General features: G+C 27.9%; 1 protein-coding gene across 5 annotated transcripts; it reads left to right on the top strand.

The window, feature by feature from the left end:
- Nucleotides 1-426: 426 nt before the first annotated feature.
- Nucleotides 427-27,056, top strand: Tws (protein phosphatase 2 regulatory subunit tws). 5 transcript variants are annotated; one of them, XM_083107322.1, is made up of 9 exons: nucleotides 427-640; nucleotides 20,349-20,414; nucleotides 20,668-20,765; nucleotides 21,377-21,655; nucleotides 21,916-22,093; nucleotides 22,199-22,533; nucleotides 22,608-22,823; nucleotides 22,904-23,071; nucleotides 24,289-27,056. In XM_083107322.1, exons 1-8 carry the CDS (start codon nucleotides 556-558, stop codon nucleotides 23,054-23,056), a joined length of 1,410 nt encoding a protein of 469 aa, XP_082963448.1. In that variant the 5' UTR covers nucleotides 427-555; the 3' UTR covers nucleotides 23,057-23,071; nucleotides 24,289-27,056. The 5 variants fall into 5 exon arrangements, with proteins under 5 accessions (XP_082963448.1, XP_082963436.1, XP_082963443.1 ...); XM_083107310.1 differs by lacking the exon at nucleotides 427-640 and adding an exon at nucleotides 6,657-6,880; XM_083107317.1 differs by lacking the exon at nucleotides 427-640 and adding an exon at nucleotides 9,877-10,000.
- Nucleotides 27,057-27,253: the final 197 nt, after the last annotated feature.

Below are 27,253 nucleotides of genomic sequence, written 5' to 3'. Positions count from 1 at the left end.
ATAAAAAAATATTTCTTAACTTTTATCATTAAAACAAATTCCTTTGAAAGTGGAAAATTTTAACAAAATATTGAATTTTGAACAAAGTAAATTTTTCTGGCATATCAATACGCATATAACTATGACATAATAAATTGCATTAAAAGTAATTCTGTCTACAATTTTCAAACTTAAATTTTTCTCAAAATCATAATGCGATAACAAAATATTTTTGATGTTAAAATCACATTGAGCATAAAAAATTACAAGGAATATTTTTTTTCCTAAATTGCATTATTCCAATGATAGCACTTGGAGAAAAAAATTAAAAAAAATTCTCATTTTCTAGCGACGACAAGGTGACGAAAGTGGAAGCTGAAACGGCTACGAGGATAAAGGCTGGCAGGAAGCTAAGATTAGCGAGGTGTCACCACGCGTCACGCCGGTGTGGTGGGTCTATGGGGGGCACCGCCTCAGCGGTCCCCCGGCTCAGGTCCAAACGGCAATTGCCGGAACGGCAGTGCCATTTTGGCACGAGTCAAGACTGCCCCGATTCCGGTACCACCGGCCAAACGGATGAAGAGCCCCTCCAACATCATGAGGCAGTCCAGCCTCACAAAACTTGGTTCCATGATCAATACAGCTGTCAACAAACGTGTCGGTGAGTCTGCCACATCTTATCTCTGTCTTCAAATTTTTTTCAGATACGCAAAACTTTAACAAATTAGAAGATTAACAAGATTCTAATGTCAAATTCAAATCTCGCGGGTAATAAGAGCAGATGCCGGATTGTTATGCGTCAGTTTTATAGAAAATTAACATTTTTTTTAGGAAATTGATTAGTGTGCACGAATTTTTCTTACTCATATATCAAGTACGCATAAATTTTAATTTGAGATTTAATTTTAATAAATTCTTCTTACTCCTCTGAAGAATAAGTTGCACAGGAAAATTAATTTTCTGTGAAACTGACGCATGACCATCTTGCATATGCCTCTTATTAGCCTGTGAGATTTAAATTTGCAAATTTTAATTTTCTTTTTAAAATTTATATAATGTAAAATAACTATTTTTTTAAATTAAAACTGAGACTTATATTCGAATTGATACATACTTATACATGATCTCACAATCACTATATTACAATACTTTAATATTCTGAAAGTGAAATAGAATTAAACATTTTTATATGAAAATGTCAAAGTCATAGTAATTTTTGAATTATAAGCAATCAAAATTGCAGCCAATGATATCACGTAGAATTCGCGCGCTCAGGCCCGTAACTACATTTATGTATCATCTACTTTATTGATTTTCATTAGTCAAATGATATTTATTTTTACTACATAGCGGAATTTAAATAATTAAGTTTATCGTTTCTTATGTGTAGGTATTATGTACAGTAGGCGCCAATAATGCCTTAACATATGAAATTGGTCGCATTCGGGATTAATAATGACTAGATATTATTAAGTTATTATTAGTCTCGAATGCGACCAATTTCATATGTTAAGGCATTATTGGCGCCTACTGTATATTGTGAACATCGATTGATATTGATGAGTTGTTTACGAATAGCTTTAACTTCATCTTATTAAATTTAATAAGTTAAATAGTTAAATTAATCAATTTCTTAAATTGTCACTTATTGAAAAATTAAATATAAAATGTCAATTAAGAATATCTGAAAAATAACATTTTTTCAAAGGAATTTTCAAATAAAAATTACTAAGTTTTATAGGAGTGCAAGAATAATCTTCATTTGATTTTGGCGGATAATATTAAGATCGCATCTAACACAAGTTGAAGTTTTCAAAAATTCTTAATTTCTTTATTATATATTCTTATAGCAACGAGATCTTTTCAAAACAATAATTATAAGTATTTTTATGATCATTTATTTTAAGATGTATATCCCTCATCTAAAAATTTTTTTAAAAGCACAAGCTTATTCAGAAAATTGTTATTTTTAAAAAATAATTATTTCTGTTTGTCAATAAAATATACAACAAAATGTTACTTACATTTATTTTCATTATCGTGCTATCATCTTCGTAAAAAGTTTAAAAAATTTTTCTCCTTCCATGACTATAAATGTACAATAGCGAACTTTAGAAAACTTTTTACACATTTATTTACACATTTATATTTGTTTTTGCATTTTACGTAGTTTTAAGAGTTTAAATTAGATAATATATATATTTTCTATATAAACTATAGATAAATTTTTTTCATGAGTTAGATAGACGATCGAATATTTCTTTTGAAAATAAAGCTATCGCTTTTGAAAAATGTCTTTAATGAGTATTTAAAATAGAACATTCTTCATATAAGCAGAGTGTATATACAAGATGAAAAAAAAGGATTCATTATTTGTTTCTATTTAGATAATGCTTATGCTTAAGTAAAAAATATTTAGTGGACATAAATCGGAGATAAATTTAACCTTAAGATAATTCTATTTGCTTTCCATGCATATTATATAAATAGAAACAAAGAAATTATTTAATTTCTCAAAATAAAAAATTATATATTTTATCATAATCGTCTCTAATTTTGTCAAGGTTAGTTTTTGGCCTTAATTTTAGTTCATTAAGCATTTTTTGTAACATAATGTAGTGAATACCATCTATAGTGAGTCCTATAAAACTTGATTTCTTTTTTCTAACACTCTATATATACACCTGAACACCTGAAAAATTCATTATATTTATTTATTAATAAGATGTTGGGCCACCATTTGCCTTATCTATACATATATATATATATATATATATATATATATATATATATATATATATACATACACATATACATATACATTTTATACAATTATATATATAATAAATAATTATATTATAAATATTCTTTATACATATAAACTTTACCAAAAGTCAAATGGATTTAAATCTGATAAACGAGATGGTTATGCAAATAGATCATATATATCCTATTTGTTTTTCATTAAAATGGTTTCAAATCTGCAATAATAATGAAAAAATAGAGTTTCCGCTGTGCATAAAACATATTTATTGTCAAATTAATAGAGAAATATTTCCCAAAATTTTAAGTAATTCATTTGTGGGAAATTAAAAATATGTTAATAAAATATTTTTGTTATGCAAAATATAAATGTATTTGACTAGACTACTGCAAAAAACTCTTGGCAAACATTTACAAACAAATTGTGTTTCTTCACGATTCTAAAATAGGATGTGAATTTCTAGCAGTTGAAACATCAATATTGTGAAAATTATCGATTTCATTTCCAGAGGATGAAATCTCATCAATAAATATTACATGAGAACTATGAAATTTTTAACTATTTATTGAGCAGTTAAAAAGTACTTTACTTGTATATTTAAATAATACAAATGTTTTGAATACTTTAAATATGATAAGAATTAATAATAATTTATCATTGAAAATATTTTCTACTAGTATGATGATTACACTATATCTTCTTACAAAGTGAACGTCTTTTACAAGATATTCTAGGATTATATGCGATTTTTTAAAGAGAAAATTCATTCTTCTAAATCAAAAACACTAATAAATTGTGATCTATCATAGTTAAATAAATTGGTCTTATATTTTTTCAATGTTATATAAACATTGATGAAGTTTAGATAACATTTTCCTGCTGTCTGCCGTTCAGATAAGCTTCTTGATACAAGCATGTTGTTTATGCAACAATGTCATTCGTTTTCCTATATATGAAATGTGCATTTGTTATTTCACAATTTGTATAAATATTAGCTATTTCTCAGATAACATACATATACAAGATTAATACTTTATCATTTTTGCAAGAATGACAGTAAAAATAAATGATAATCGAAAATGAAAGCTAAAAAATAAATGAAAGCTACATTATTTATATTGTTATTTCATGTAGAAAATTTTATGATTTGTAACTTATTTATACTAATTTTATGTACAAGAATTTTATGACTTCGAAATAGTTTTTAGATTAAAATTAATTTGTTTATTTATTTTAATAAGATATAGTTTCTTAAAATTTAGTACACTTTTCATAAATACGCTATATATTTATGTGCGCATGTATTTATATAAATTTTTTTAAAAATTGATTTTATTTTATTTTAATTCTTTTATTAATTTTTTTAAAAATTTATTTTTTTGAAATTTGGAGAACTTTTTGTGCAATTTAATTAGTTGAGACTTTGAAAGTCTCAGGCAAATAATTATACAATATTTTTTCAAAAATGTAGTTATTAATTTAATGTAGTTAATAATTTTCATCGATGTCACACATTATTAAAACATATCTTAAAAAAAAAGAAAGGCATCGAAATTACGTGCCTGTTTAATGTAAAAATGTTCTAATTTTTATCTAGAATGAATCAAAGTATCTGAAAAGTTAGACAATTCTTATAGGAAACTTTCTTACAAAATTTGAATAGATACTTTGAAGCAACACGTATATTTGCATGTGACGCTTAGGCCGGTGTATTCATAGTCTATTCTTATTTCAAGATCATCTTAAGTAATAAGTTAAGATGCTAATACGTTCTGCGATTGATTTATAACATCTCAAGTCTGTACTTAAGATGATCTTAAATATAAGAATGTACTACCGGCCGTAGATTAGACTTTTCTTACGCCTATTTACATGTAAATACATACGTTGTTTCGAAACAAGTCCTGCTTCAGGTGCATTGTCTCACGCCAAATAAGTAAGAATCAAATATTTATCATAGAATATAATAAATAGAATCACTTTTTAGATTTAAAAGTTAATCTTATGATTAGTTTAATATGAAAAACTGTCTTTCTATTATAAATTTAATTTTAAATAATTATAATTTGGGAGGATATTAATTGTATAATATTCATTGTAAAAAAATTTCGGTAATTATGCACTTTACGGACGTCCTTCAATGATCTTGACAATGATCTTGAGATCATTGAAATCAGGCGTCTGTAAAGTGCATAATTGCCAAAATTTCTAATAAATTTTAACAATTAAATGGGATTATTTTTTCTGAAAGATATATCATTTCTTAAAATTTACGTCGCACTACAACGATATTTTGCGATTTTATTTCAAAATTTAAATTATTATTTTAATTATCACAACTCAAAGTAGTACTTCGATAAATATTCAAGTGATTACGCGAGCTAATGCATATAAAATATTTGTATTTGCTTTTTGCATATAAATATATGTGAAGCATATGTTAACAATTAACATTAACGCTTAACAGTTATATCATGCTAATAAAAACTTACATTAATTACATTATATTGTTAATATTTTATTATTAATTATTTACATTATACATATAATACATTGGTAAAATATTTTTTTACGTTATACATTTGCTTAATTACCTACATTATATGATTGGAATTACATTTCATTCATTTATTGGTTCTCTCAGAGAAACTACTATATTTTAAATGATGAATTTAATTGCATTTAGTTGATTTCAATTGATGAATTTAGTAGGAGTTTATTTATTTTGTTATATTAATTTTAATTTTAGGCAAATCTATGCTATTTTTCTATGATTATCATTATATATTAATGAACTAATAGATTTGTGTGCTCAATATATTAGATTCTCTTAAATAATAGCAGAATTTTATTAGATTTCCTATTTGCACATAAATTTTTAAATAGAAACATTGTTTTGATATAGTTTTCTTTTGAAGTTTTCTATATTTTATATCACTACTATAAAACTCTTAAGAAAAACATCTTTTTTTTCACAAACAATTATACTTTATATTAAAAATGTAAATCGCTTATATATATTGTAACAAATATTTCTTACATAGTTTTGTAATATAGTTATTTAATAGATTATTTCATTCAAATGTTCACTAATATAGCCTTCAATAATATTAATTATTTTTTCATTATTTTTTGTTTGCTTGTGTTATTTAGTTTTTAGTTTTTAAATCACCTACTATACAAAGTGATTCGTAAAACATAATATAATAAAACAGAAAATAATTTTCTATATAAAAATAAATCGAAAATAGAATATATAAAATTTTTTCGTGCAAAACTTTGTTTCCAAAGAAATTTTGAAAATTGGAAAATTTACATATTAATATGTAAAATAGACTTTAAAATTAGAAAAAATGATGAAAATAATATTTTCGCACTTTTCAGTTTGATTTTTAGTCACTTTGTCACATATCGAATTTATTTTGACAGCAGCTTAAATTTAAATATTATATATTTAAAAATGCAATACTTCGTTTAATGAAAAAATAAATTTTATCTTAGTATATATTCTACTTTATGATTATAGAGTTCTTATAACTTATTTTAAATTATTTTAAAAATGTATTTATATATATATACACGTGTATTAGTAATCATATTGTCAAATTAAAATCGACAATAATATTATAATACAAGCTTATTAAAGTTCATTCAAATTAAAAAAAAAACAAATATATACACTAATTTGTTCCGTATTTTTAATTTATTTTTGTATGACAAACGCTGTTATTTGAATTTTCTTTTAATCACACTATATATATTTGTCGATCTATCTTGTATTATATATACAATAGTACATCATATCAGAGGAAATCTTTCTCTCCTTCCAACTTCCTATTAAGAACGTAAATAAATAAAGTTTGTGTATCCGACAGTCGAGTCGGAGAACCTTTGTATTTGGCAGCCGATTAGTAAACCTCTTCGAGATCGGCATTGCACTGCGAAAGCTTGACAGGATTGAAAGAAGATTTAAACATTGTAATTTGTGAAATAAAATTGTCAGCACGAGGATGTATACGTCAGCTCATATACGTGTTAAGAAAAAAGCCGTTGTCGATTTAAATCAAAATAGAGTTCATGGCATAGCACCCAAACAGAAGAACGAAAAGGACGGTTGCACTGGCCGCTATTATTTTCGTGAGTACTAATAAGACGGAAGGTTGCCAGAGACTTTCAAAAAAATAGAACGCATGTTATAAAGCGTGATGCGTATATTTATTCTGCAAACGTCTTGATATAAAGTGTGATTTACTTTCACAATCAGTTGCAACATTTGTTTTGACATTATTTGAATCGTATATAAGGGGACAAAACTTTCTCTTCAAATATAACTCTTTTTCTTGATGACTAGTGTATATTGACGAAATTAGATTTAAATTTAATTAAATTCTCTTAAATAATAGCAGAATTTTATTAGATCTTTTATTTGTATATAAATTTTTCCATACATAATTGGACATTGATGATCGAATTACTCGACAACAGTTTTGTATTTGTATGTATATATGTGTAAATTGCTTCTACATACACACAACACACAAGATAATCCCAAAACCATCGAATATCTTTTTAACCGATTTTTGCGCTAATTTTTCCTCAACGAGTATGAGTATGTATATACAAGGTGTCTCATAAAAATTATGCCAACGCTCAATGTGAGCGGCTGAGCGCAGTAAACTGAACAGTCCCTTATCATTTTGCAATCTTCGAACAAAATGCGCGGTCATTCGCCAATTTTTTTAAATTAATATTTCAATAATTTTTGCGAAATTTGCAAAATAATAAAGGACTTTTCTGTTTACTGCGCTCTACCCGCTCACGAGTGTTGGCACAATCTTTATGAGACACTATATATATAAATATATATACACATACACACACATACATATGTACGTAATATTACATATTCGATCTGTCAGGTACGGAAAAAAAATTATACGTATTACTTATTACAAAATTTACTTATTACTTTATTATTCTTTTGAATTATATATATATATATATATATAATTCACATTTACAAATATAATTTACATTTACAAATGTAAAAAAAGGTACGAAAACCACTTTTTTCTCTAATAGAAAACAAATTTGTCTTTTTTTTTCATTGAAGAAAACAAATTTGATTTTTTTTCATAATATTTTTAAATATATTTCTTTTCTTCACAATTGTTTGTTAATATAATTAAAAAATTTCTAAAGTTCTAACATTATTAATTTATTCTTTTTTCGACAGTAATTTTAATGAATTATGACTTTACACGGTGAATCACATATCAAACACGACATGATTCGAATAATTTTCAGATTTTAAATTCATTTTAAATGCATAACATAAATTTTTATTATCTATCTAACTGAAAATTATACTAATTATACTGTGTTGTTTGGTATTATTTCTCATTAATAATTAAAGTTACTTTATAAACAAAATTAATTATAAATATATGAAGTTAATTTTTTTTATCATATTACATAGTAATTAAAGTACATTTTTAAAAATTGTGTTTTTGTATAATAAAAGCAATTCATGCAAATTAAAATTTTGAGGTGTTGTTGGAGAACATATATAATTAAAAATAGTAATTACATAACTATATAACCAATTAAAATGCGATTCACAATTAAAATTTTGATGATTAGTTCAAATTTATCACTTAAAAAATGAAAAATAAAAAATGAAAAATCAACTTGCAATAATATAAAGATATTAAATATCTGAAAGAAAAACAAAACTTTGAAAAAAACAGAGCATGTTTTTTACAAAAAAAAACTAAAACCATATGGGAAAAAATTTTTTTTTCTATTTACATCTCTAAATTCATTACATTTTATCTTTAAATAGCACCAATATTTAATGATGACGAAAAGTTTTTGAAAACTTATTGAATTTGTCAACGCTTATATTTTCTTATAAAAACCTTTTGTAATTATTTTTCATGTTTAACAATAACTTTATAAATACAAATTATAATAATCATCAAAAAGTCATTGAACTACATGTGATTTCAAAACTGCATTCATAAACACTAGTAGTAAGTAAACATTAATAGTAAAAGCAATTCATAGATTACATGTAAAGTATTAAACTATCTAAGCCAAACTATCAGAACATAATGAATTATATATGAAAATAATAATTTTGCTTTCAAAAGTATTTTTTGCTCCAATTATTAAAAGATTACGATGGGCAGATAGCTTAAAATTAAACTATTGTAAAAATAACATATACAAAGATCAAAGCAAAAAATTAATAATACTCAAATTATTTGACTATTTTTTTACTACTTTTAATTTCTAAAAATATTTTTTGTTCAAACTTTTAAAAAGATATCAAAATACGAAATACAATACTCAAATGTGGTTTAAAGAAATTAATTGCATAATTATAATATCAGAATTGAATAGAATGTTTCTTGAATCATTTGCTCTCAAGAGCAGGTTACGATTTTTTGCTCGCGTAATAGTTTATGAAATGACTACAAACGATCCACGCAATCAAAGCTACAAGAGCAAATGTTTCAAAGAAATTGCTCGCATGATTATGGCATCAGAATGGCTGCGTTCAACAGGAAAAGCTGCTTCGCAACTGTTGTAAAATGCGTGAATCTGATTGGTGTATGCTCTTAGATTCAGTCGAAATTAAGAGCATACACCAATCAGGCTCACGAATTTTACAACAGTTGCGAAGCAGCTTTTTCTGCTGAACGCAGCTAATGTTGTCTGAATTATGTGCTTTAAGAATATCCAGGTCTCGATTTTTTGTTCACGAAATAAGTTTAAAAAACGAATAAAAACATCTGTGTTCTTATGACAAATATTCTCATTTTTTTGAATTACATTGTTCCGAATGTGTGAAGTATTATCGATACATGCATGTCGAATCCTAGTGGAAATAATCTAAATCTTGTTAGTGCAAAGTTATTAACAGAGCGCCTCTAATGTGCTCTGCAAAGAGCAAGCTTCGTGTCTCATACGAGCTCATGGCACTTCGTACCATTCAGAGACAGTCTCGTATGGCATTTTACTCGTGAAAAATCAATTGCCGAGCGCCGCGAGTCGTTATAATTGATTAATCGATAAACTGCTTCAGTTTTGTGGATGAGACCATAAACGGTAATCGGCCTTTCAGATTTTTTGCATTGAGAATGGATCGATCGAAGATGCGTGTTTCCAAGACATTTACGCATTTGCGAAGAAATACGCCGTTGTTTTCTTCCCTCGAAGAGTTGCACGACAAATTAACGGAACTTTTAGGTAAATGCTTTAATATTATTCGCGAAAGCTCTTCATGATGACAAGCTCAGTATCACGATCAAGTGTCTCTTTTCATAGTCGAGATCTCTCTTGAGAGAGATTGTATGTAAGAGTTGTATTAATATTTGTGTATATTAATAAATACATATATCAAAGACTAAAAACATATATTTATAGTGTGTACACATTAACTGATACTAGGCAAGCAGCTTGTGTAATACTTTTGCAAAACTATCTCTATCTCGATATATGTCGTTTTGTTATTATACAAATAGATTTATTGTTCAGAGTATCTGCTTCCTGAAAAAAGATGGAAGAATTGGAATTCTCAATTTCTTTTGTATCTGAAAAAATTTGATTAAAATTTGGAAAATATTTAAAAAAATTCTAATTTTGCTCTTATACTGTAAGCAATCGGCAAGCCAAATGAAGATTAGATGTTTAAAATATAACTATATATATCTATCTATGTTTATAAATTCAATATCTAACTATATATGCAGTATCTATTTATTATAATTTTTAATAATAAAAAACTAAAAATGTGCAAGCAAATAATTTTTATTTTACGAAAACTATTCAGTTTTTTATTTAAAAACTTACAGATATTTTTATTTATTTAATTTTTCGAAAATTTTCCTGATATAATATTTTGATTTGCGAATTTTAAAACACCTTGTATATATATTTGCAAATCTAGTATTTGAAACTTAAATGACTGTAATTTTTTCATATGAGTGAAAAAGATTAGAAAATGCATATATAGTAGAGACTAGAAAATTGTACTAAAAAATCTTTAAAATATTTCTTTTATCTGGAATTTTCAATAAAAATAAATCAGGAAAAGATCAGGGAATATTTTTTAACAAGATTAGATTAGATTTAGATTTTTTTAACAAAACTTCAGTAGATATATTGGATATATCAGAGTTATATCTGGAGTCTTACCCTTAATCGATTATATCATGGAAAATAATGACTATAATTGTCATGGATAAAATATTTTGCAAGTCTCTCCTCCGAAGATAATCTTAATACTTAACATGTATAAAATAAATGAATAATGCATAATCTCTTTGTCATTGTGCTGTGTTGTAATTATTAAGTCTTTGTGCGATTTAGTTATAAAAGAATATCTTGAAATATACACATACAGGGTGAGCCATTTTAATTAACGCACGCAATTATTTCGGAAACAAAGCATTTTAGAGAAAAATGTTTCAGACAAAAGTTTTATGGTTTCGAGGGGGCCATAAGATGGTATCATTGGTTTGACCTTGAAGAGTTATTTGAAGGTCACATGAAGGTCACCTTCAATTTCTTAAATGGAACCTACTATTTGTCATTGCATATTCTTGTAGCTTATCTCGAGAGCTTTCCAAAACACTATAATTAAGTACCTTTTCGTTAAGTACTTTTTGAGTTATGAGGCTTGAAATAATTTCTTAATTTTACGTACAAAATAATGAGAGGAATCAACTGGTGTAAAGAAAACACATAGTTGTTTTGAAGAAAAAATATATAATTTGCAATTAACAATTCCATATTTTTTCTTAAAAACAACTATGTGTTTTCTTTACACCAGTTGATTCCTCTCATTATTTTGTACGTAAAAGTATTAAGGTAAGATAATCGAAAAATGAATATTTTACAAGATATTTTACGGTTTATGTACTCTTTTACAAAATTGCATTATTGATAACGTAAAAGCTTTGAAAGATTAAAGATGTAAAAATTTGAAAAGATTATATTGAGAACGTATAATTTCTATTACTCGCGTGGATTTTAAAGTAGCGACAAGAAAATATGAGAAAAACCGCGGATACATTATCTCGCGGAGTAAATGTATGACGGGTCATTATTCGAAGATGCATTTTGCTGAATGCGAGAAGACTTAAAATGCACTCCGTGACAAAAGAAAGAAAATATGTACATCTTACGTCGCACTAAGTTATTTGCGTCGGTTACTATTTTTTATGGAAACATTATTTCAAAACACCTTGCATACTTTGTATTCAAATGTCTCTCCAGTTTTTAATTCTCTTTATTTTATAATCTTGTTAAACAAAAAAAATACAAATGTTAAAATATATTACAAATATAAAAATTTATAATATACAAAATATTCCAAACTTTACAAATCAAAATACTATAACAGGAAAATTTTCGAGAAATTATAAAGTAATAGTATTTGCGACATTTTATTGCAAGCAACAGTTTTTGTAATATAAAGATTTAAAACTTTGTGGCCAATCATAGGATACGCAAACAATTGTTTATTAATAAGTCGCGTATCCACTAACATTAGTGATATACAATTCACAAATAAGCAACTTTTTAAACGTATCTTATGATATTGTAACGAATTGTTTTAAACTTTTATATATATATTTCTCAAAAATTATTCTACTTAAAATAAAAATTTACAGATATTTTTATTTATTTTTATTTTAATTTTTCGAAAATTTTCCTACAATTATAGTATTTTGATTTGCGAATTTCAAATACCTTGTATATATTCAACTATATTATATATGAAAAAAAAATATATATATACATGTATATGTGTATATTTTATGCCATATTATACGCTATAATTAAAAATGTTAATATTAAAAATATAACTTGTATGATATTTTTTTCTGCGAATGAATATTATATATATTATTTTAATCTAAATATATATTTATGAGAGACATTTCAATTTCATATATTAAACGCAGAGAAAATATCGATAATAATTAGCTTAAAAAGATTACACTTTCATGTAGTACATAATCAAGTCAGCTCCTCTTTTTAAATATTTTTAATGTATTCTTGCAATAAAATTTTCTATTTAACATAATATGTCATCATGATATGAATAATTTTATTTATCGCAAAAAACTTCTCTAATAACACTGTTAAATATGAAAAATGTTTCTGTCTGTAAAATAATAAATTCTTATTAATTTTAATGTAAGAAAAAAGAATATGACATTTAAAATTTCAAATTTGCTCTTATTCTCATGATATAGCTTTTCTTAGAATTTAGAAAGATATTCAATCACAATTTTTTGTTAAGAAAATTTTGAATTCTATTAAAATGTGATAAAAGTGCTTCAAAAGTAAAATATAAATGAAAAAGAAAACAGAAACTTAAGTAAATAGATAAAAATTTTTCTATATACTGATCTTGACAAAAACACAACTTTTTACAACTTACTTTATTTTATTTATAATAACTTATTTATATTTTTTCAATCAAAACGCAATAAAAAGGAAGGTTAAAAGACCGTGGCGCAGGATGTTAGCACGTAAAAAAAAAAATAATAATAAAGTCTCTAAATAAGAGACATAATATATTAATAATAAGTTAGATGTGAAAGTACATAAAGTATGTCTAAAAATATTAATTCGATTGAAAAAATAATACATACGTACGTTTCGATCTTTTCAAGATCCTCTTCAATGTTCGGGATATCATTAAAAAATTAAATTAAATTTAAGATAAAAATAACAGAGCGCGATTAGACAAGGACAAGCGTAATAGGAAAACAGATAGACCTTGACAATTCTGATGGACGCAAAATTTAAAAACGCAAACAATTGATATAAAGAATAATTTAAAATAGAAAGCGCAAATTACATAAAAAGTTAAAAATAAAAAATAATGCCTGGCAATAAGCAATGTTTCTGAAAAAAGGCAAACGCTCACCTCGTCATCAGAAAAAAGACGCAATTAACGCATACGTGAAAATTTAATAGAAATGTAATGCGTGACTATCCACCGATGAAAAAAGTCCCTAAATTTGTAAATTAGTCATTAAGTCGTAGAATTAAAATTGAGCCTGATCAAAAACTTGTAAAAATTTTTGTGGGAGTCTCTCTGAATTGAAGATCCTTAGGATAGCGGGCAGAAACAAATTGACTCCTTTAATCGATGAACGAGGTGGAAGCCTGTGTAAGCACAAAAAAGAGCAATACATATCAAGAACAAAGAAACTCATGCCAAGCATAAAAGTAATAAATAACTAGTAATTCAAAATCCTAAAAATCCGTTAACAAAAATGAAAAACGTTAGTTATAAAAGAGTATAATGTACATAGTATTATACAAATGCCGTAGGATAATATAGAGCGAAATCGAGAGTCTAAGTTTGATACTTACGAAGATGGAAAACAGAGAATCGAGATAAAACCATGCCTAACGGTGAAGGATTGCGATCGTGAAAAGACTGAACAATAACTAACGGAAAGAGAAGTAGGTATAGGAAGGGGGAAGGGGAAGAGCGGGAAGTAAAGATGAGGGGAAGGGGAAAAAGGGAACTTAGGAAGTGGGAGGCAAAGGAGCGGGAGATTTTGAAAAAGCAAGGCATTTTTTAATGATAGGGAGGTAAGAGTCCAATAATGAGGTATCATTTTGTAGGTTCAACCCATTTTTTTGCTGGCTGATATGTAGCATCTCAGAAACAAGTCTTTTTCTATAAAAAGGTTCTTCAGCAAGGATTATTGTGTCCTCCCAATTAAAATCGTGATCCAGGAGTCTATGAGATGAAATGACTGTATGGGAGTCAGAAGAATAATTACCAATAGACTTATGTTCTTTTAATTTAGTCGTTAAACGTCTGCCAGTCTGCCCTACGTAAGATGCGTCACAATCCTTGCATAAAATCTTATAAATAACACACACATTTATGATTCATTTTAGGTAAAGGGTCTTTATGTAATTTAATGAGACCGTTCAATTTATTATTCACTGAGAACGCTAATTTACCACCACTATCGTGTATCAATGAGTAGAATCTTTTTGGAATGCCTTTAATATAAGAAATAACAAAAAAGTTTGATCTAGGAGAAGGAGGGAGAGGACTTGTAAGGTGGGATTCTCTGTTATGAATAAGAAATAAAATAATTCTATGAATAAACTGGAGGGGATAGGAGTTTTCGAGGAGGATGTTGATGACGAAGGAAAGATTTTGTTCACGGAATTTTGGATGGGAAAGATGATATATTTTTTCAATATAATAATCACAAATAAATAAAAAGATTTTGTATTATATTAAATTCTCCTGTAAAAAACTAAATTAAGTATTTATTAATAGAGTTGAATATATATATCTTGAAAACCCCCTAGAGATTTAATAAAATTGTTGCGGTGGCTTATTCTTTTTTCCCATTTTTCCCATTCCTAGTGAAAATTAATTTGATAAAAAAAGAATTTTTTTTATTTTTTATTTTGTTATCATTTATAGATAAAAATATTCTGTTTACTTATAACACCATATTCATAATTGTATTAATCAACATAATGAACATTCAAGGTTTATCTATCTGATGTTTTCCAATTTCTTTAATTCTTCATTTTCTGTAATTATTTAGTGAGTGTTTATTGTGCTTGTTTTTATTATGCATTTTTCGTTCTCTTAACATATTGCATGCGTTTGTCAACATATCATATAAAGATTTTTTTGCAATGTTTGGCTTCTTGAAAATGATTTTAAATTATTGTTTTTATGAATATTGTTGCTTAATGGATGAGAATCGATAGAAAAATTGCCAGGTTTGATCTTCGCGAGTTACTTTGAAAATTCAAATACATATGATTTTTTAATATTATATATAGATATTTTTCTATGCGTAATCTTATAATTCTTGTTTCTCACCACAAAATGTTATTTTTTCAAGTTTTATAGTTGTTAAAAATAATACAAAAAAGAAATCGAAATGTATTATTTTCACAATTAAACTTTTTTTAAAAAAATTATTTTTCTGAATCTGCTTTCTGCGGGTAATTTTCATTAATCTATTATTACATTTTATAAAAATATTTCTTCAAGATGTGTTATTAAATATAAATTAAAAATGTTGCAGAAATAATACTCAATGATATAAATTTATCAAATATATAAGTTTTAATCTGTGAAAATATATTCTCTTACATACACGATATATTTATAAATTATCATATGCGATATATTTATTTTTTCTCTCTCACTCGTAATAATTAATAATAGTAAAAATTACATAACAAGTAATAAAATATTAAAATTTTGTAATTTAAGACATAATAATGAAAATTGTTAAGCTAATTTTGCAAACTGTAAATTTCAAATAAATAAAATCATATTTGGAAAACAATTTTTACCTTGGAATTTTTACATCTTTCTGGTTCTCTATAAAACAAAATTTTGTCTATAAAGTACAAATTATAATAAAAATATTGTTTTATTTTTAAATATATATACATATATATATATATATATATGGTATGCGCGCGCGTATTTTAACATATACAAGATGTTTCTCTTCTAACAAGAGCATATAGAATATCTCTGTTTCCTTTGATGATACGAAAAAGATCACAGAATGAAAATTGTTCGACTCAAAATTAATATTCTGATAAGCAATTTTTTTGAGTGTTATCTTTTATGAGATTTTAAGGTCATCGACATTTTTTTAAATGAGATGGATTTTCATTAATGCACAGTGATGTAGTTTATAAAAAAACAAATTCAACCACGTAGAATATGTTGAGCTTTAAATGATTTTGCATCACAAAAATCACGTTTAGTAAAAAATAAATTGTATTTATTGTATATGTATTTTAGTACAAAGATGTATCTTATTTTACAGAAGGGTTCAAAATAACGACCTTTAACTTGTTTCAAATTCGATAAATAAATTATTGTTTCATACTCTTTCGAGAAATTTTGGAGTGATTGCGATGCATGCACACCGAATTCTTTCTCGCATATCTTTTGATATCGCGATAAACTTTACACCTAAATTTTTTTACATATCCTCACAGAAAAAAATCAAGAGAAAAATAAGATCCGATTATCGAATCGACCAAATTCTTTGTAATGCACTAAATTATATAAAAGAAAACATTGAAAAATTTCGTTTATTATAATATTGGTCCCTTTGAATCGAACAATTTTCATCGTGTGATCTTTTTCGTATCATCAAAGGAAATAGAAATAATCTAAGTGCTCTAGAAAAAACTATATATAAATACATCTGTATCTTTATATATGTATATGTATTTATATTATATTTATATACATGAATATCTATACATATATATATATATACAGGGTGTCCCATTTTAAAAGTTCCACCCTCATAACTTTTCAGGATCAACGTTTGAAGGAAAACGACTCGGATAAAAGTTGTAGGGAACAAAGGGGGCTATCTAATAGTGACCTTGGATTCGACATTAAAGGTCATTTTCAAGGTCATTTGAAGGTCAACTTCCGTTTTTTAAATGGGAACCCCTATTTTTTTATTACTTATTCTTATAGCTGATCTCGAGAGCTTTCCAAAACATTATAATAAAATATTTCTTCATTCAGTACTTTTCGAGTTATGAGTTAATACTTTTATGTGCAAAATAATGAGAGGAATCAATTGGTGTAAAGAAAAAACATAGTTGTTTTTAAGAAAAAATATGTAATTTGCAATTAACAATTCCATATTTTTTCTTAAAAACAACTGTATGTTTTCTTTTCACCAATTGATTACTTTCATTATTTTGTACATAAAAGTATTAAGGTAAGATAATCGAAAAATGAATATTTTACTAGATATTTTATGGTTTATATAAAATTAAGAAATTATTTCAAGTCTCATAACTCGAAAAGTACTGAATGAAGAAATACTTTATTATAGTGTTTTGGAAAGCTCTCGAGATAAGCTACAAGAGTAAGTAATAAAAAATAAGGGTTCCCGTTTAAAAAACGGAAGTTGACCTTCAATTTTGCTATGTTAAACGTCTCTCATCATACTGTTGTTGCATTCTGTGAATAATCTCTTACTCTCTTTCTAACTGACGAAAATGTATCACTGCTCGCATTTCCTCCTCAATATAATTGGAGCACTTGTTTTAAATTGACACCAAATCATAATGAAAGAGAGCAACAAACAACAAACTGTCGCTCTAAACACATAAATAAATATATTTAAAAATTGTAACAAATCACAGAATAAATATTGCCAGCCATCTGTTCAGGAAAATGATAGTCTCTTTGCTTTTTGAATTTGCCGCGTCGCTGACCGGCCGTTCGCGCCTGTTCGGCCATCCTCGGCCGTCCTCGGCCCGCAGACTTTCTCGCGCAAACTCCGTACGTTCAACGTAAGATGGTGGTTACCGCCGAAGACAGCGAGCGACCTGGTCCGCGCAGTGACGTCACGCCGCGTAGTCGTCGCGTTGCGTGCGGTTTATACGTGCGCCTATGAACTTCCGCCATTGAAAGAGAGAGAGAGCTCCGAGAGTTACTCCGAGAGAGAGAGAGAGCCGCGCTTTTACACTCGCGAAACAGTCGACCGGGAGAATAATGTGACCCGGGAGATAGAGAAGTGACCCCCCCGGTGTTCTCTCCCTCGTGTGTGTATGTGTGCGTGCGTGCGTGCATGCGCGCGCGTCAAACAAGAAACCACCACCCACACGTCAGCGCCGCGTACCGCGTGCGCGCTTACATGCCTTTCCGTGCTCTCGTCGGCTAGCGAGCGTGAGCGACTACGCTCCCGCGATTAACTCGGAATCGGAAGTAAACTCGAGACCGGGATCCCCCCGCGATCCGGTGTGTCGTGTCGTCGAGACGTATCCCCTTCTCGTTGTGTGCGCGCGTGCGAGAGATGGCCGGTAAGTAGCCGCTCTCTCATCATCAGCCTCTCCTCATTATTTTCAAAGGAAAAAGAGAAAGAACCGGCAGCGTGATATATACATCGACGACGAGGTTTCCTCGCGAACCTTGACCCAGATTAGAAGGAGAGAGAGACCTCCTCGCGATCCTCTTTCGCGTTTCTCTCCTCGAATAATAAAGCGCGTCCTTCGCGCACACACACATATATACACACACACACACACTCCCGGGATTCTCCTCGTGTGCGCGTGGGGGGAGGGGGTGGCAGATACTCGGCTACGTCGCCGGCGACGGCGACGACGGCAGCGGCGACGGCGACAGCGACGGCCTAGAAACGCACGCGATGGATTACGCCGAAACTTCAAGTAGGCCTCACACTTTCACCTCCCCCTCCCCCCCTGCATCTGTTCTGTGTTTTTTGCACATACACACATGTAACTCTTCCTCTGTTCCGCATCGTGTATATCGCGGATCTTCGCAGGAGGAGGACAACTCCGTCGTGCGTGCCAGCCATCTTCGTTTCTCGCGTCTTCCCCCTCGCTCTCTTCCCGCCGCTTACAACTCGCAATAATCTTGCTATCTCACAGTGCGTCTTCGAGCCGAAAGCGGTCGAGAGACTGTTATTTTCTCGTCATTTTTTTCGTCATTCTTATTTCACTTACGCTATTTTACAGACTAACAACGCTTTAAAATTTCGCAATTTTTCTCTTTCCTTTTTGTGCCACAGGTGCACTGGACGCACCAGGACAACGATTTTGCTTTTTATTCTCCTTCGTTAAAAAATGTGTACCAACTTTCTCTCTTAATTTTTACATGTTAATCTTTTTTCTCCCTTTTTTCCTCCTTTATTTCGTGATGTAATTTTAAAATTTATGAAAATTATAATTTTTTATATTTTATAATGATTGCAATATAATATAAAAATAATAATCATAATACATAATAATTATTTTATAATTTACAATACAATAGTTTATAATTTTATTGATCCACCATGTGAAGAGTTGCAAATCTTTTTCTCCGAGTATTGCATTATTTTTTGTATCTTATAAATGGAAATTTGATATATGGTTGAAATAGAGCTCTTGCAAGACATTAAGTAAATTAAATTATTTTGGCCATGTGCAGAGTGTGTATAAATTGATGGATTAAATATTCTATATATATATAGCTTATTATTTTGAAAATAATTGACTTAAAAATTCTTCATAAAAGCCATACATTACAAGATGAAAAATTATTGCTTTATTAAAAAAAAGAAGAAAGGCATCAAATTTATATGCCTATTTAAAAAATTGGCTAAAAAAATGTTTAATATATATTTTATTTAAAAACTCATAGATAAAGAAAAGTGTGCAATTTTTATATTTACTTTAATATATATTTTTTATTTTGTCCAAAAAATTACGCTGTTTTCATATATATTTGATTGTAAAGTAACGAATGGAAATAGTATAAGTATTGTATAAATCCTTCATATCCTGTCCTTGCATTTTCTTTGTTTTCTTCATTTCCTTTGTTTGCTTGTCATAACATGTTGCAAGCTTTATAAGCTACTAGTGGCAAAAGAACTGAAATGCACTGAGATCCTCTGATTAAGATATTTATAAAATGTTAATTGACTATTGTAAAAAATATTTTCTATAAACATCCAATAATATGTGAAACGAGTGTGAAGAGAAAGAAAAGGATATTTTAAAATTCCTTTATATTTTATTACAGGCAATGGTGACATACAGTGGTGTTTCTCGCAAGTCAAGGGAACTTTAGAAGAGGATGTTACAGAAGGCAAGTTTGACCTGTGTTTGCTTACCTCAAGAAACAGACTGTCTTTTATCTTATCAGTTTACACATATCAAAATAAAAAGAACTAGTCGCGGATCATATATAGCTTTGCATATGTATTAAGATTCAAAATTTTTATCTTGATTTAATTTATTTCATAATTTTATTCTCTGTACTATTAATTAATGATATGCTTATTTAATTGCACAAAATTTTGTTGTATTCTGTACAAAAATTGCTTTTATTTTTATTACAGCTGATATAATTTCGTGCGTTGAATTTAACTACGATGGCGATCTCCTTGCAACAGGAGATAAGGGTGGACGTGTTGTCATTTTTCAGAGAGACCCTATTGTAAGTGCAATTTATTATAAATTTGATAAATAGATGCAATTTGCACATTTCTACTTTATTCATTATTTTTTATTGTATTTAATATAATTCAAATAATGAATTAATACATTATTGTTATATATTGATATTGACTAATTTAATGTATCTCTTATTCATGATATAAGATTTTATCGCAAGAAAAAATACTACTCGTATATTTATATCAAGATCTTGTATTATTATTTTCAATCTTTCTAAGTCAATATACACGAGAGTATTTGTACCATCCCTACAAAGCTTATGTAACATTTAGTAATTTGGTATTTCTCCTATCTTCTATTGAGTCAAAATAGCTCTTCAGTAAACCTATTAAAGGTACACACTATCGTTTGAGCTTGTAAGATAACATTGATAAAGTGGTTGAATGGATATGTTGCAAGATATTAGATGGTTATAAACTTTCTTAAGCCTGATATTTGAATTATTTTAGATGAATATTACAAAATTGGACAACCATAAATATCCCAGTATAATATTTGAATATTTCAATATGATATTTGATATATAATTGAATTTCTATCTTGGATAAAATATACCTATTGTTGAAATAATAAACAAAATTATTTGTACAGAGTAAAAACAGTATACCACGAAGAGGCGAATACAACGTGTATAGCACTTTCCAGAGCCATGAGCCTGAATTTGATTACCTAAAATCATTAGAGATAGAAGAAAAAATTAATAAAATTAGATGGCTAAAAAGGAAAAACCCTGCCCACTTTTTACTCTCCACGAACGATAAAACAATCAAGTTGTGGAAAGTTAGTGAGAGAGATAAAAGAGTGGAAGGGTATAATACTAAGGAGGAAAGTGGCGCGATCCGTGATCCTGCCTGCATCACTGCCTTGAGGGTAAATATATTTCGATTTGATTACATTTATTATTTATGTGTGCATGTTGCAAACAGACAAATAAGAGTAATTTTTAATATTTATAATTAATATATATATATATATATATATATATATATATATATATATAATATAAAAGTAATTTTTGTAGAAATTTTATTCTCTCTTAGAGAAATGATATAATTATAAGATTTCTCATATGTGTGTGTGTGTGTGTGTATGTATATATATATGTATGTATGTACATTATTGCATTATAGGTGCCAACCATAAAACCAATGGAGTTAATGGTGGAGGCATCACCAAGGAGAATATTTGCCAATGCGCACACCTATCACATAAACAGTATAAGTGTCAACAGTGATCAAGAGACATACCTCAGTGCTGATGATCTTAGAATTAATCTTTGGCACCTTGAGATAACTGACCAGAGTTTTAGTATCCTTTTTTTAAACACATGTATACATATGTCTGTGTGCGTGTATTTATAGTATTTCAATATAATGGAATACAAGATATAAGTTTCTTAACTCTTATGTACAGATATAGTAGACATTAAACCAACTAATATGGAAGAGTTAACGGAGGTTATAACTGCAGCGGAATTTCATCCTGCGGAATGCAATGTATTGGTATACAGTAGTAGTAAGGGAACTATTAGACTTTGCGATATGAGATCCGCTGCTCTGTGCGATCAGCATAGTAAGCTCTTTGAGGAGCCAGAGGATCCAACCAATAGAAGTTTTTTCTCAGAAATTATTTCAAGCATAAGTGATGTGAAGCTCAGTAATTCCGGCAGATACATGATTAGTAGAGACTACCTCAGTGTAAAAGTGTGGGATTTGCAAATGGAAACGAAACCGATCGAATGCTATCCCGTAAGTTTGTGATCCTTTGTAAAGAAAGCGATATTTTTATATGTATATTCACTAATATAATTTTGTTACAATAGGTACATGAATATTTAAGATCAAAATTATGTTCATTATACGAAAATGACTGCATTTTCGACAAATTTGAATGTTGTTGGAGTGGTAATGACTCGGCTATCATGACGGGCTCGTATAATAATTTCTTTAGAGTATTCGATCGTACGACCAAACGCGATCTCACCTTAGAGGCAGCGCGCGACATTGCCAAACCAAAAACACTCCTGAAGCCAAGAAAGGTTAGTACATTTATAAGATCTTGTTTTATTCATGGAGACTCTTATACTCACTCGAAGATTTACATTCATGTACGATATAGGTATGCACGGGTGGTAAACGCAAGAAAGATGAGATTAGCGTTGACTGTCTGGACTTCAATAAGAAGATACTTCACACTGCATGGCATCCATCTGAAAATGTGGTGGCTGTTGCTGCTACGAACAATCTCTTCCTATTCCAAGACAAACTCTAGCACATCTGTATGCAAGTATGTCGAGACTTGAATATTAGCAATGATATTTTAGGATGTCTACTCCCTCCAATCTTGTAAAAGAATTCGCTGATTTTTTTCAGATATTTTTGTTTATAATTTCAGGTAAAGAAAATATTTAAAAAATACTTTAGTGCAACTTTCTTATTAATGTATGTGTTTTTTAATATTTTGTATTCGTATGAAGAAAAAACACAGAACACTTCAGTTTCAAATGCTAGATTTTTATAAATATACTGGAAAAAATTTTGATCAGTTTCATGAAATAAACATATTTCACTTCGATAACACGTTTTCATTTTTTTAACATTAAAAATTACAATAAAGAATATATATTGTACATTCAATATAATATATAGTGTATATGTTTGAAATATATTTATAAATAAAAATAAAAATAGGTTTAAAATAATAACAATTAAGTAATAAAAAAATGGCAAATAAAAGCCAAGATGCCATATTAGTGTTAGAAAAAGAAAAGGTGTTTTTTTTTCTTTTTTATTAATATATTACAAAATATTCAATTTTGTTAAAAATTAGATATTAAGTAATATTTTCATACTTAATATTTTTTAACGAAATTGAATATTTTGTAATATATTAATAAAAAAGAAAAAAACACCTTTTCTTTTTCTAACACTATAATATCGCATCTTGGCTTTTATTTGCCATTTTTTATTACTTAATTGTTATTATTTTAAACCTATTTTTATTTTTATTTACACGTTAAATAAAATTACGCATTAAATAAAAAAGGAAAAAATGAATGACAATTTTTTTTTATACTCTAATTACCATGATTTTTACTGGCCATTTTCTGTCAATTAATAAATATATTTATAATATATTTTAAACATACACAATTTTCACAATTTGGCTTATCGGCGGATCACTAATTGCTTATGATATAAGAGCAAAATTGTCAATTTTTTTTTTAACCTGTAAACTGCCGGAAAAGCCACTTTTGTGGCTCTGAACAAATCTCGAAGTTCTGCGTAATGTATGTTATTTATATAGAAAAATTTTTAGGAAAAAAAAAACCAATATTTTAACGAAAAAATGCCGGCAGTTCTAAAAGTTAATAAAATTCTAGGTTTTCCTTTGTTTTTCTCACATTTTCTAGAGAGTAGACATCCCGAATTATTTTCTCGGATTATTTTCAAAATATCACTATATTCTGATTTGACTCTCTGTAATCATTCATCTCCTTGTAGATTATACAACGGTACATATTAACGTGAGCTAGGCACGTTGAACTGATGAAAGCTCCCAATGCAACCACCGGGTGTCCGAGTAATACTGACGATAGTCGACTGCTAGTCTGTCAGTGGTTGACTGACCGAGGAGTGGTGTACGTAGCGCCGTCCACGCAGCTCACATTCATACATGCTATATACACATACATAGAGACATACAGGATTGCACCTCATACTTTGTCGCGCACATATTTTGTGCATATTGAAAAGAGATGCAAACACGAGATTATACTCGCATAACTCTCCAGGCTATCGAGTTCGCTAGCTCAAATATATTTGCAAATGAAAAGAGACATACGCATTTGACAGAATATGTGATTCATCCAATTCGCAGACTCGTGTTGGCAGTTAATATGATTTATAAATAACTAATAATTAGTAATTTTTTGTGCTTGTATTATAGAAATTGTGCCATTGTACGGTGCAGTCTATACGTGATCACTGTAGACACACAGGGTGTTTAATTATCGCATTGGTGAAGTGGACAGCGATGTGAGTAGAATTACGAGTTGCTTGTTAGCTCGTTTTTACGTACGATCAATACGAATACGTGGTATAAAGTATTAAGTTTTTCTTAATTAAAAGCCTAACTAGCGCGAGAAAAACGAAATCAGTCGTGCCAACGAAATTAATCTGTAATTATTGTAATATCCTAATTTTATATTGTTACACGCACGACATTTCCCAGTCAACTATAAACGTAAAAAATATGCAACAACTGTATTGAAGCAAGTTTCCCTTCGCTTTGCAATTAATAATCAACCCGAGCGTGACCTTAAAATTACGAGAATACAGAATAAATAATATTTATCAATAGTTTTGCTTACGAAATCGAGATAATAATGATCATCGCCAATACAGTTACCATTATCAGCAAGATCGATTTTATTAAATTAATTTCTCTAAATTATACATATATATATATATATATATATATATATATATATATATATATATATGTATGTATATATATCTACAATTTAATATCACCACATGTTAAAAACATGATTAATAGGCCTATATTTTGGTTAGTTAATTATTTTTACAGATCAATTATTTGTCTTAGTCGCCAATACGAGTCAAAAATAATGGAAACTAATCGATTTTTTCTTCCATTATGTCTAAAAAAACTAAATGTTGCTGCATTAAATGTATCGAGCAATAAGTGTGTGGCGCCGATTTAAACCAATGTATATCAATTGTCATTTTCTAAAATTGCCCGATCGGGAGTAAATGGAAATCTGATAGATATGGAATACATTTTTTCTAATCTTATTAATAATTTATTGACACTTATACTCTCCTACAGATATAAGGCAGCAATTTCATACATGGATAAAATAAACCTAAAAGTGCATTTGACGATGGTAAGCTGGGCTTGCAGAGTTTATATAAATAAAATATATATTTGCTGAATAATATACACACCAGCATAATGTAACTTTGATAAATATTCAAAAACATAAAACTAGAGCGTTTATATTGAAAACTCACACGTTGAATTTTTTAATCATTTAATTTTTTTTTAGTCAATCAATTATACGACGGTTATTTATTATATATTATAAAATTTTATTAAGCAACAATAAATAAATATAAAAATAAAATATTGAAATAATATATACAAAATATAATATTAAAATCCTCTCTACAAAATATGATACTAGTATGATATTGATGCAAAATGTGTAATCTACACAAACAATCTACACAAATTGACAAATTTTATACAATAAATAACGCTAATGACAAAATAATAGAAATACTCATAAAAAATTAATCGATAAATATGTGTAAATTATTTAAATTTTTAATATCAGTCATTTAATAATTGCGAGTCATTTAATACACGCGTTTTAAAAGATGCTATACATTAAATTATATTTTGTACATATATACATATATATAATCGATATTATAATTTCCTAATATTATTTTTTATATAATATATAAAAATACACAAAAAATTTAAAAAAAATTTTATTTCTTGGAAACTTTTTTTACAAAGGTAAAGTATTATATTATGTATAACCAAAAATATTTGCGTGTGAGTTTTAAATATGAAAGTTGTGATAGCATAAATCTATTTCTAAAATAAATTATATAGTATGAAAAAAACAGCTTCGTGATAATGTAAGAATAAAGTTACAGATTTATATAGGGACAAAATTGAAATATAATGAAAAAATATATATGCACACAAAATGTAATTTTCTATGTTAAAAGTAACGCAAAGCTTCTTCATTAAAAAAACTTGCTTTGAAGATCACCAAAATTATAAAAATGATCAAAGTTTAAAATATTAATAAGTTTGATATATATGTATGTACAAATAATTCTCAACATTGAACAAATTTCCAGGATCTCTTAATTTTTGATAAGAACGAATATAGTTAGTTCTTTAAAGAGAGAATACGCATTAGCAGAGTTATACCTAAAATTGATTCGATTTATAAGATCACGATTAAATTTATAAGATTTATAAGATCACGATTGAAATTGTTAATCATTTGTCGAGAAATTTGCATAATATTAGTGATTTAAACATTGATGAAAATTTTCATTTTAAATGATACATTCTAATTATATATGTGACTTTTTATATTTATGCTATTATTTAAACGATTTCATATAAGTACCAGTAAGTTATAATCAAAGATGCTTCGGACATCCTGTGCGCTGATTTCTAGAGCCAATAAATTGCGTATTATTACGTTTTTTTATAATACAGTGTTTTAATTCCTTGAAATGAAATACATAAGTATGATATGAATTCATTGAAAATATGTATAAGACATTCACGACATACAAAATTGTACAATCTGTAAGATATTGCAGAGAGTAAGATGTAAGATATACAGTAAAATCGCGAAGAATTTGTTTTGTACTTGAACGAAACGCAATTTTATTTTTTTTTATATAT

This window comes from Camponotus vicinus, unplaced genomic scaffold (genome assembly GCF_025532165.1).
Source record: "Camponotus vicinus isolate PSW18456_S1 unplaced genomic scaffold, iyCamVici1.0 SCAF_1, whole genome shotgun sequence".
NCBI lineage: Eukaryota > Metazoa > Arthropoda > Insecta > Hymenoptera > Formicidae > Camponotus > Camponotus vicinus.
The sequence above is the reverse complement of the archived record's forward strand: the minus strand, read 5'-3'. Positions and strand labels throughout refer to the sequence as shown.

Bases quoted from the DNA above. Each gene is read 5' to 3' on its own strand.
- Tws (XM_083107310.1), top strand. From the start codon at position 6,754: ATGTATACGTCAGCTCATATACGTGTTAAGAAAAAAGCCGTTGTCGAT. The intron at 22,534-22,607 runs GTAAGTTTGTGA...TTGTTACAATAG, and splicing joins AACCGATCGAATGCTATCCC to GTACATGAATATTTAAGATC. The intron at 22,824-22,903 runs GTTAGTACATTT...TGTACGATATAG, and splicing joins CACTCCTGAAGCCAAGAAAG to GTATGCACGGGTGGTAAACG.